The sequence below is a fragment of the Trachypithecus francoisi genome, unplaced genomic scaffold (assembly GCF_009764315.1).
Source record: "Trachypithecus francoisi isolate TF-2019V2 unplaced genomic scaffold, Tfra_2.0 Lachesis_group13, whole genome shotgun sequence".
NCBI lineage: Eukaryota > Metazoa > Chordata > Mammalia > Primates > Cercopithecidae > Trachypithecus > Trachypithecus francoisi.
Window position 1 is genome coordinate 44,651,838 of NW_022681458.1, and position 12,584 is coordinate 44,664,421.

Here is a 12,584-nt window from a genome sequence, read left to right on the forward strand (position 1 = left end):
AACAGAAATAAGTGAACCAGTTCAAGGGAAGAAGGTGGGAGAGATGCCCACAGTTGATGAAATTGTTCTTGGAAGCTTAAGGAAGGGCCTCCTTCATAGGAATACTTTTTGGTGACCCTGTTTGAAGAACTATTGAATTATTTGCTGCCTTGTGCTGTGGAATTGATTCTGGGTCAGTGCTAATTGCTTTTCTTGTGGAGCAATGGCTTTTAGATGGCAACCCACAGTGAGAAATACCATGTTACAGTCATGACCCAATATGTACATTCACATATATATAGTTTAGTATGTAAAGTGTAAATACAGTTTTCATAAAATCATATTTACTTTTACCATATGTGATGCATTCTGACATATTCTCTATTTCATTAGATAAAAAATATTGCTGACTACAACCCACTAAGTTGATTTCACAATTCAGTAATGGCTTATGATCTGTAATTTGAAAAATATTGCTTGTTTCCTCTTCATAGTTATATAATAAATAGAAATAATAATACCAGATGTAGCATTCTGATCCCTTAGGCATACAGGTTATTAACAAACATTGCTTAACAAACATTTATTGAGCATCTACTATGTGCCAAGCGCCAGACAATTCACTTGGAATAGATTGGGGGTGGTGAAAAGGGTGGGGAAACAATACGCTTCCTCTGTTAAGAGCTGGAAAAGGAATTTTGGATGGTGAATAATTGTTCTGGCAGATGAAGGGTGAATAGGACCCCATTTCTGGACAAATGAGATGCTGAGCTGGTAAGGAGGCAGTGGGGAATGTGGTGGGAGTCAGAGAAGTTTCAGCTAAGTCACAACTTCTTTACTTGGGAAGTTTAGAATGTTTATAGAAAGGTGGGCAACTTGATTGTTAATTGCTGATACTTAAGTGGAAGTTTTAAGAAATCGTATTCTCAGTTGGATCCTTGGGAGAGAATAGATTTACGGGATGGCTTTGGAGAGAACCATGTATATCTTCAGTGAAAATCAGTGGTGCTTATTTCTTCTGGGTTGGGGTAAAAATCATTAAGATATAAATTGCACCAAAACCATTAACAGCTTTGCCATTTAAAAGCATTAATTGCAATTTTTTCCTTTTATGCTGAGAAGTAAGACTATCTTAGGAAATGCCCATGAAAATTCAGAAGAACTTGAAAGAGCCAGGGAGCTGAAGGAAAAGGAAGCCACACTGTAAGTTTCTTCTCAGCTTAAGAACAAGGTGCCATTTCTGACGCTGCTTCTGCTTCTCTGAGTTGCCACGTTGCCTGCCTTAGTATTTTGGGGTTTCACTTGGAATCTTGAGGAAGTGATATGGGTTTGCCTTTAATGGGAAAGAAACTATTCTTTTAATACAGCCTTCAATTCTACTATTTTCACACAGGGAACTTTCTAAAATTGTGAGCTTTGCTTCAGCAACCACTGTGATTGGTCAGCGGTTTTTAGGACCTGGTGTCCTAAATATCATTTCTGACTGCGATGCATCATGTACCAATGAAGACAGATGAAGCCTCCTCTCAGAGCCTTAGGTTCTGCTCTTATGACCTGGGGACATCTATTTAGCAGATTCCATTTTAAAAGGTCTTTAATACTTTGGTGTGAAATAGCCATTTGTGCTTTCCCCTCACCCCCAGCCCACACCCACATCAATTTAGGAAGAGCCTCCTGCTCCTGCAAAAGGCTGCTCCTGGGCCCCTCATCCCACCTGCCTCTCCCTGGCTTCTAACAGAGACATAGCTCTTTGCTGTGGCAGGGGTGGGAGTGCCTGCCATCACTCAGGGCTGTAGATGCACAGGAACTTCCGGCTTCATCCTCTGAGAGTCCTTTCCACACCACAGGTCACAGTGAGAAGCTTACAGTGCTCAGTGCAGTACCTAGCACACAGTCAATATTCAATAGCTGTTGAGTTAAATGAACAAACAAACGAATTGGTACCCACACCTTGTGCCTCAACCCTGTGGAATCCAGTGGATATGGTGCTCTATGAGTCTGCAGGCACATTGTTGTTAACTTATTTATTCTTTCATTGTCAGATGACCCAGTTTTTCTGTGGCCTGAATGCCTGTGTCTACTCCAGGGTCTTCCCACCCTACACTATGCTCCTCCCATGCCCAGACTGTTGTGGAAAGGTATAGTTAGAGAATGTGGCTCCAATGCAGGTTGTGGGACCTAACTTTGATGGTAATTGGGGTGGGGACAGGAAATGCAACAGCTAATAAAGTAGAATGATCAAGAGTTTTGCTTTGATATCCCCAAATTTAAAATAACAATACTAAAAGGCTGTCGCATCTTAAGCCACTGCAGCAAATGCCCCCTTTTCCAGTGAATTGCAAGCTTGCCCTGAGCCAGACAAGCTGATGGAGAGGGAGGGGACAAGAAAGGCAGAGGGCAGGAGGAACCAGCTGCCTGAGAGTTCTTCTGTGCAAAGGGAGGCCACTCCCTGTATCCAGATACGCCTCTGACCTCATGTGCATCTGTTGGCTTTGCATCATAATTGCCAAATTACAAGGCCCTGGGAAGAGAAAAAAAATAAGCATTCCCAGCTAAAACACGGAATTCATGTTTTCCTTACAAACAATGTGGAGAATATCCAAGTTCTACATTACTTTTATTACAATAATACTATTGGCAGTATATATAGTTCAACTATGTTACAAATTCAATTTATCAACTAATCCATTCAGAAATTGGGAATTGTGTGTCCACTAGCATGTTATTCCTATTGAGTGATTTCATTTAAAGAGCTAAATTCAATTTACAGTGAGTCATACCTGGGATCCTTTCCATGGGCATTTAATTAACAAAATGAAAAAGAACTTCCTTCCTTATAAGGTGCAAATGACCGAAGAGGGAATAATAGCAAGACTCTAAGAATAGTTTTATTTATTATTGACATGTGGGTATTTGGTTTTTTTAAACATGTATGGCTTTCATCCGTTTTTCTAGAAATTGAAGTATCTGTTTTAATTGTCCCTGTGTGTAATTGACTTTTTTCCTTTCGGGTTATACCAAAAGATAGGTAAATGCCATTTAAAAGTTTTTGGGTAAACTGTAGAAATTTTCTATTGGAAGGTCTTATTTAATGTATGGGTTGATATTTAGAATCTTAACATTTTGATTTGAGTATGAAATTGAGTCAGCTTGGTCTTGTAAAGGACATGTTTGTCCCGTCGTCACAAGGATAATGCTGACGCTACGAAGCAGCGCTTCCTGACTAGTGACTCCCTCGTTCCCAGCAGGACTGGACCGTTTGCAGTAGGCCCTGAACAGAACTTATTACATCCCTGGGTACTTGTGAACTAGAGTTTTGGGCTCTTCAGTGAAGGTGGAGCCATGCTCCTTCCTCTAAGCTTTCCAAAGACTGTGGCTTTTTCAGAAAAATTACAACTCTGCCTGAAAGGGCTTTAAACTTTTTTTTTTTTTCCAGGTCTATATTTCTAATGGTGAAATTTAAGCCTGTTTATTCATACGTGGTTATGAAGTTAATTCTTTGTTCTTTAAAAATGATTACCCATTCCTTTAATCTTTTTATTGTTTAGGCTATTCTTTTTTTTTTCTTACTCTTTTTAACTTTCATTTTCTAACCTTTGATTTTATAGTGAGGTTAAGAGTAAAACCCTCCCTACTGAGGTTGCCCTGTTACTTGCCCTGTTACTGATCACTTCTTTATTGAGACTTTGTTGAATGTGGAGCTCCAAAACTTACTATTCAGTAATCTTGATAACCGATGTTCTTACCTGAAGATGAGAGAAAAAAATCATAATTACCCTCTTTTTCCTAAAGCTTTTCCTGAATTCTAGAATGGCTATATTAAGCTCAAATAAAGATAGCTACAGAAAACATAGACACACACAATTTTCAATACATAAAACTTCAATGCTGTAGGGTTTTTAAAGAAACAAACTCATAAAATACTTCATGGAACATTCATCACAGGACGATTTACGTAAACTATCTTTTTCAGTCCAGAGATGTTTTCTAAAATAACACTTCATTTTTATACTTACAGATGTCTAGAGTTTCTGCTTCAAAATGATGCAAATCCGTCTATCCGGGACAAGGAAGGTTACAATAGCATACATTATGCTGCTGCCTATGGACACAGGCAATGTCTGGAATTGGTGAGTTGTTTTGTTTTGTTTTCTCGAACACACACACACACATACACACACATAGACACACAGACCAAATCACAGAGGCATTAACTGTTTTTTCCAGAGTCGTAGCTCTGGTCTGTATAAAAAGTGGGGCCATGAATCAGGATTTCATGAATTCTGATTTCAAAAAGTGTTTTTTCTACTGCACCATGCTACCTTCCATTGCAGGTTACAGCCCCACCACCACCCAAGGCTTTTAAACACAGCGCAAAAGCATGGTACTCATTGATATAAGGCAGTACCATTTCTGCCTCCTAACACCAGCATTGCCATGGAAGTTGGTATAGACCTATTAGCAAATATGGCTTTGTGTTTTGATCCCATATAAGAAATGTTTCTTACAAAATGTGCGTGTCCGGGGGGGGAGGTAATCAGTGGCAGAGTGAAGGCTTTCTACTGTAACTACGTATCATGAGCCTGCCTTCCAAAATATACCTAAGACACAGCTGTCTTTAATTGGTTTTCTCTATGAAAACCATGTCATAATTGTCATGATAAAACAAACTTTTATTATACAGTTTGTTTTTGTAGTTTTAGTAATGTGTGCTGTTCTATAGTACTTTTGTGAGTTATCTTTAATCCTTCATAGTCTGGAAACTCAGGATAATTATCCTAACACCTTCTTTGTATAGAAATAACATATTGCATGCAATATCTTCATTTTTTCAGGAAGGCCATTTTGGTACCATTATTTCTGTTATTCAAGTAAGAGGTTTTTCTGTTCATAAGAAGGTTTCACAAATTCTGTCTGTTAATGAAATTGCCCCCTTTGATTAGATCAACATTTGCCCTGTGTAATTTACAAAGAGATGACTATTCATGACAATTATAAAACATTCAAAAACAGTTAGGAAGAGGTGTTACTTGATCTTAATTTATACTGTCAGTTGAACAGACCGGATTATCAGTGTAATTGGTAGAAGTGTTACTATTGTTTGCTTTCAGGAAAGAAACCTCAGTCAGTCATTTGTAACACAGGTTGAAAGTTCTCTCATTTTCCTGAATGATTTTAGTTGGACAGAAAGTTTTATGTATTCCTATTTTGGAATGCATCCCAAAATTCCTCTTGGGTGTAGTTTGTACAAAGCAAAGATCCTAAGCAGGCTAAAAACATTATTATGCCCCACTCCCTCCCAATCAAAACAAAACACAATCCTGAAAACAACCTGGACTTTCCCTTAGGAGTGGAACCACAAATCAGACCTTTGCAGGTATCTTATCCCCACTGTTGGCTCACCCAACTGTGGATGGATTAGAACAGGAGATGAGACAGGAGGAAAGGGTTCTGAAAAGGGGAGAGGGAATAGGGCCCTGTCTTTGATACAAGTGTTAAGTAAATTTCAAAAGAAAACATATATGTTTTATTTTCGTATGCCATAAGCATATGAAAAAAAGCTCAGCATCACTGATCATTAGAGAAATGCAAACCAAAACCATAATGAGGTACCATCTCACACCAGTCAGAATGGCTATTAATAAAAAGTCAAAAAATTACAGATGCTGGCCAGGTTGTGGAGAAAAGGTAATGTTTATACACTGTTGGTGGGAGTGTAAATTAGTTTAACCATTGTGGAAGGCACTGTGGCAATTCCTCAAAGACCTAAAAGCAAAACTACCATTCAACCTAGCAATCCAACCACTGGGTGTATACCCAAGGAATATAAATCATTCTAATCATAAAAATACATGCATATGTATGTTCATTGCAGCATTATTTACAATAGCAAAGACATGGAATCAACCTAAATTCCCATCAATAGTAGACTGGATAAAGACAGTATGGTACGTATATATCATGGAATATTATGCAGCCATAAAAAAAAACTAGATCATGTTCTTTGTAGGAACATGGATACCACTGGAGGACATAGTCTTTAGCAAAAAAATGTAGGGGCAAGAAACCAAATACTGCATGTTCTCACTTATAAGTGGGAGCTAAATGATGAGAACACATGGACACAAAGAGGGGAACAACAGACACTGGGGCCTGCTTAAGGGTGAAGGATGACAGGAGGGGGAGAATAAGAAAAATTAACTATTTGGTACGAGGCTTAGTACCTGGGTGGCAAAATGATCTGTACAACAAACCCCCATGACACAAATTTACCTATATAGCAAACCTGCACATGTACCCCTGAACCTAAAAGTTTTTTTTAAAACCCCAAAACAAGTGTTAAACGAAGAAGTAGGGTTTTGAGGGGGATGCTTTTTTTCATATATTTTCCCTCTTTCTGTAGGAATCCAATATCTTTTTAGTCTTTAAAACTCCAATTTCCTTGGGTACTAGATGTTAGGAAAGCAAACCAATTAACTCATGTGCACTAGGAGGTGAATTTCTAACACTTTCACATTACTATGCCAATCTTCCTCCTCATCTCCCAGCACAAACACCCGTCTTCCCAGGGGTCATCCTTTGAACAAATTGTCCCTGACTCAGTACTTTGTGCTAGAGTTATGTTGGTGAAGAGACACACATCTGGTAGCTCTTCATACGTTATCCGAGCCTCTGAGCAGGAATTGTGCAAGGAGATCTTTTTTTGACTCCACCATCCCAGCCTATGCTTCTGGCCTGTGGAGGGAATGGAGAGAGTAAATGAGTATGTGTGGTCCTCTGGCCTTCACTACCGGTCCAGGGACTTTGTCCTCTGGGCGCTGGAGTAGGACTGAAGAAGATGGGGGGCCATCTGGACCAGCTGATTTGTGAGGCTGATGAAATATGTCTTTGGCACTTCCTCCCATCTACTTGAGCAATTACTGTGAGTATGCATGTCATTAAATATGTATCGTTAAATTTGATGTACATTTTGACTCTGACACTCAGCTTGGTCTGTGTTTACTTTGGCATTCATGGTTTGTGGCTCCTGTCTGTGATCGTAAGCATAGAACTTATAAACTACTTTGTGTTCAGTCCATTTTGCTGTAATCAAAGAGAAACAGAAATTATTATAGTTGTTTTAACTTTACTTCTGTTATACAGACTTATATTTAATTAGTTCCATGAGGAAAAAAGACTTCTAAAAAGTAGTATGAACCCCTTCGTCTTGATAGAAATAGCCAAGGTTGAGAATTCTGCCAAGTCTACCTACTTAGGCCAGTGTTCTCAGCTGGTCTTGATCAAAGACGTTTGTACTATGTGTGCAAGCAAAAATCTGCCCACAAACATGTACTGAGAGCTGTGATCCGTCATATTTAATTGGGCTCAAAATATCAAAGCAAAATGGGGGAGACTTGGCTAATAAAGCTTCTTGTGTCTGAATATAATGTATGTTTGAGTGGAGGAAGGGAATTGGCAAAGGAAATCTCCTCCTTTTTTCTCTATCTGAAGTGTATTCTTACTGGCTCTGAAAAGAAAAATCAGGGAATCATGCCCCTATTTGGAATTTTTGAGTTTATATTGGCTTATTATATATATTTTTTACAATATTAAAGATTTGTCCATGAACATAAAGATCTTGGAGGCTTTTTTATTGAAATGGAAAAATGTGTGTGCCAATGTAATTATGTAAATTGTCTACAAAACTTAGAGAGATTGAAAACTCTAGGCCTCTGATTACATTCAAGCTGAGATTTTTTCACGCCAAATCATTTGGAATTTGGCTGCTTCTCTGAATCTTGTCCCCTGTTCAATGATAGGAATGAACTTGAACTTCAACTGTGAGAATAAGTAGGGGTGACAAACGCCCCTACTTATATATTCTAGGAGCTTTTGGGATTCTCCGAAGAAAGACTGAAAGCAACTGTGTCTTGGGCAACTCAACACTAAAATTATGCTGCTTTCAAATAAACGACTCAATGTTTTAGATTGTTTCTTGTGTTTATCACAGGACTTTAGAAAACCATTACCACCTGGCTCTGAATAAATATATGTGTCTGTATAAGATAGACTTATGGCCAGGTGCAGTGGCTCACACAGCTTATAATCCCACCACTTTGGGAGGCTGAGGTGGGAGGATTGCTTGAGTCCAGGAAATCAAGACCAACCTGGGCAACATAGTAAGGCCTTGTCTCTACAAAAATATTTTTAAAATTAGCCAGGCATGGTAATGTGATGTGCACCTATAGTCCTCGCTACTCAGGAGGCTGAGGCAGGAAGATTGCTTGAGCCTAGGAGTTTGAGGTTTCAGTGACCTATGACTGCACCACTGCAGTCCAGCCTGGGTGACAGAACAAGACCCCGTCTCTTAGAAACATAGTATGGACTTACATTGGCAATGTCTCTCTCAGTAAGCCTCTCAAGACCAAGAAAGCAGGTAGAAAAAAGCAGTTAAAAAAAGGAAAACTCCTGAGTGGTCATCTGAGGACAAGAAAATGAAAAATCAGTAGATTTGAACCCCAGCCTCAAACAAGTCTCTGATGACTGCTTTCTCTCCCCAGAGATGCTGCTAAGAGAAGGACTTGGGTTGTGCCTGACCTCCCAGCAGGCAGCCTGCCAAGGGGCGGTGTTCTCTGGAAACCTCAACAATGCTGGTCTTGTGTTTTCTTCTATTTAATTCAGTTGGAGAGAAACATAAAATCCTATGAGGAACTCTCATTAAGGGCAAGGGTGTGGGTGAGCATGGATATTTTGATACCACTGGCATCCTCTCAGATATGAATATAAGTTCACAAATTTTGAGTTAGAATTGGATGTAAATCTATATTCAAAACAGTTGAATAGACAATGTTTTATGATAAGATGTTCCATTTTTTTTTTGTAATGTGGCAGAAAAAATTTTGGGGGCTTTACCATGAATGAATTTGGCAGCTAATGAAAGAACCATTCAACAGGATGTGTTAAAATAGAACATTTCAGATTTGCCTTCAGTTGAGGGCCTAGGACACTGGGGCCATTGCCTCTACATTTCAAAGTGAGATACTGGTGCTTCAACCCATCCATGGCCCCCTTGCCCATTTCTAAAGTCACAGTTGGAAAGAACAAGAAGTTAGAGATTAGAGAGAAGCCTTCTTTGAAGCTAGCTCTGCTGTGAATTCTACTACCCCTCGTAGTAGAGGAGACAGAATGCCTTCTCCTGACCCCAGCCTTAAGGGAGGTCAGCTTCAGGGAGATTGCTTAGGTATCTTGTTTGTGTCCCACACAATTTAGGGAGCATGCCAGGCTGGTATATGATAAATCTAAAGACTCAATGGCTCTGACCAGAACTTGCTGGCCAGGCAGCTAAATAAGAAGAAGGCTGTGTTTGAGAAATCACTCCACTCAGCAATGATTGGTCAAAGTATGTGTTTCCCAATGCCCAAATGTGAGCCAAGGGCCAGAGCTAGCTTGGGGTTCTCCTTGATCCCACTCAAGAGGGCTGCCTGGAAGAGTCAGGAGACCCAGGATTCCTAGTGTGGAGAGGGGAATATAAGTTACCAGCAGGAAGGTCCATTCACCCAGGCAGAGGGAACTGCAGGCGAGACACCCCAGTGATGGTGGAGAACCTAATTCAGCATCTAAGAGAGAGACAATTGTAAACATCTGACCTGGTGAGAGACATCACTGCCAGAACGGTGCCAGGCAGACCATTGTCCCTGCTCCTAGTGTGTCTTCCTTTCCCTTTCCCCTTTAGACCTGGAGGAGGCAGAGGCAGATGAGGAGGAGGAGAAGCCCTAGGTTGGGGAATAGAGAAGTCAGCCGTGTCTCGTTACCCACTGCAGTCTTTGGGGGAAGGCAGGAAGGAGTTTTAATAAGTTAAACGATGTTAGGAGTCTATGATTATCACACTGGAACAGATGTATTGATTGCTGACATGAAGTTATGTTTTAAACTAAAGTGCCTAGAGAACTCTTTATTATTTGTTGGAGATTTTGCATGAAGTGGCAGGATAAGAAGTAACCTCATAAAGGCGATCGGACCTAGTATAGGGAAAAAGAGAATAAATGTATTATTTGATTATACCCATGACTCACTGGTTCAGTAAATAGCTACACACTTACAGTCATTGTTTCAGGAAAAAATTAATGCTCAGCTCTAAGGAAAAATAAACTATTATCCTTTAAACATTTGCAAATTTAAATATCAACTTATAAGGCATTAGGTTCTATTAATGTCAAGCACTTACCAGGTGCCAAAAGTTGTTGAGCAAGTGAAATACACTGTGAGTGACTAAGCTTTATTTAGTGATAAAACGTCAGTGCTAATTTTTAAGTATATAGCAACTGTCCTGTTTGTTAGGAAGGTATTTCATAGAAGATGGCATGTGAGAAAAGAAATGAAAATTTGCCTTTCTATGGCCTGGACTTTTCTTTAGATTTGGTTACTTTCCAATACCACCTCATTTTATTGCAACTGCCCCTCCATGATTTCTTTTTCAATAAAAACCTATACTAGCATGTCGAACTGGTATAAAGACATGTACCAAATTAAACGTTATACACACACATACGCATATGTGCACATATTTCTCTGTAATTTCTTCCAGATGGATAGGGAGCACTAAGAGGTTCAAGGAATATGAATTACTGCCTCTGATGTGGAAACTTCTAAGGACTCAGTGATGTCGGAAAAAGGAAGATTTTTTGTTTTAAAGAGAAGGCAGTTTAAAAGTCAACCAAAAAAATAAGTTAATCTAGCCTGCCCTCCTTTCCTCCCCCTACCCTCCTCCTCCTTTCTTCTCCTTCCTTCCTTCCTCCCTCCCTCCCTCCCCCCCCCACCTTCCTTCCTCCTCCCTCCTTCCCTCCCTCCCTCACTCCCTCTCAGTCACAAACCCAGTAGGCAAGCCTAAGCAGAGCAGGAAGGCAGCCCAGTTGGGGCTGAGGCCTCAGGAGGGAAGTCAGGAAGGCAGCTTAGTAAGGGTTGGAACCCCACTCAAGGAGAGTGTCCTAAATGTGTATGCCCCAAGCAACAGAGCTGTGATATATGTGGAGCAAAACTGTTAGAACTGAAAAGATAGACAGAAATCCACAATTGCAGTGAGAGACTTTAGCACCTCTCTCTCAACAATTGGTAGAAAAATGAGAATGAAAATTGTCAAGTATATAGAAAAAGTCAGTAACATAATCAACCAAGTGGATCTTCTACAATAAGAACACTCCACCGAGCAACATCAGAATACATATTTAGTTCAAGAGTTCAAGTGCCCATGAATGTTCACCAAGATAAACAATATCTTGAAGCATAAAACAAAATTCAAAAAACATAAAAGAATTGAAATCATACAGGGCGTGTTTTCTAGCCACAATGGAATAAAACTAGAAATCAATAATAGAAAGATACCAGGAAAATCTCCAACACTAGGAAATTAAAACCAGACTTGTAAATAATTCATGGGTTAAAAAGGAAAGCCTCAAGGGAAATTCAAAAAATATCTTGGACTGAATGAAAATGAAAGTACAACAAAGTGAAATTTGGGGACTCAGCTAAATTATGCTGAGAAAGAAATTTTTAGCACCAAATGGTTACATCAGAAAAGAGAAAAGTCTCAAGTCAGTAATCTAAGCTTCCACTTCAAGAATCTGGAGAGAGCAAATTTAATTCAAAATAAGCAGAAAATTGTTATAAAGATGGAGGCAGAAATAAATGAAATTGAAAACCAATGAAGAAATTCAATGAAACAAAAATCTGATTTTTTGAAAAATCAGTAACATTGACAAACCTGTAGCTAAGAAAAAGAGAGAGGAAGCATAAATTACCAATATCAGGAATGAAATAGGGGATGTCACCGTAGATGTTGCAGATATTAAAAGGATAAAGAAATATTATGAATAGCTCTATGTACATTAATTTGACAACTTGATAAAACAGACTCATTCGTTGAAAAACACAAACTACCTTCATTTACCCAATGTGAAGTCAATCATTTGAATAACCCTTTAACTATATTCAGAAAATTAAATTTTAAAATTTCCCCTAAAGAAATTTCCAGGCATGGATGATTTCACTGGAGAATTCTACCAAATACTTAAAGAATTAACATAATTCTACACAATCTTTTCTGGAAAATAGAATACAAGAGAATACTTTCCAATTCATTTATGAAGGTAATACCTTGATATTAAGTACCAAAGAGAGACAGACAGACAGACAGACACACACACACACATACACAGAGAGAGAGAGAGAGAGAGAGAGCGCAGTGTCTTTCATGAACATGAATGCAAAAATCTTTACAAATTACCAAATAGAATTCAGTGATACATACAGATAATTATATACCATGACTAATGGAATTTACTACAGGGATGCAAGCCTGTTTCAATATTTGAAAATCAGTGTAATTCACTGTATTAACAGGCTAAAGAAGAAAAATCAGATTTATATCAACCAATACAGAAAACACTTTTGACAAAATTTAACGCTTATTTAAGACAATAAAACAAGCAAACAACAACAACACAAAACAAAACTCTCCTAGAAAAATTGGATAGAGGGGAACTTCCTCAACTTGATAAAGAACATGTAACAACTTGATAAAGGACAACTAATTTACTTAACAGTAAAAGACTAAGGCGAGGATGTCTTCT

General features: G+C 38.9%; 1 protein-coding gene across 10 annotated transcripts in view; it reads left to right on the forward strand.

Moving 5' to 3' along the window:
• Positions 1–12,584, forward strand: part of ANKRD44 (ankyrin repeat domain 44) — a 362,557-nt gene that overhangs the window by 233,297 nt on the left and 116,676 nt on the right. For all 10 annotated transcript variants that reach the window (XM_033230774.1, XM_033230771.1, XM_033230773.1 and 7 more), the window contains exons 15-16: positions 1,102–1,182; positions 3,998–4,109. In XM_033230774.1, the coding sequence (XP_033086665.1) occupies positions 1,102–1,182; positions 3,998–4,109 (193 nt within the window). The remainder of the gene's footprint in view (positions 1–1,101; positions 1,183–3,997; positions 4,110–12,584) is intronic.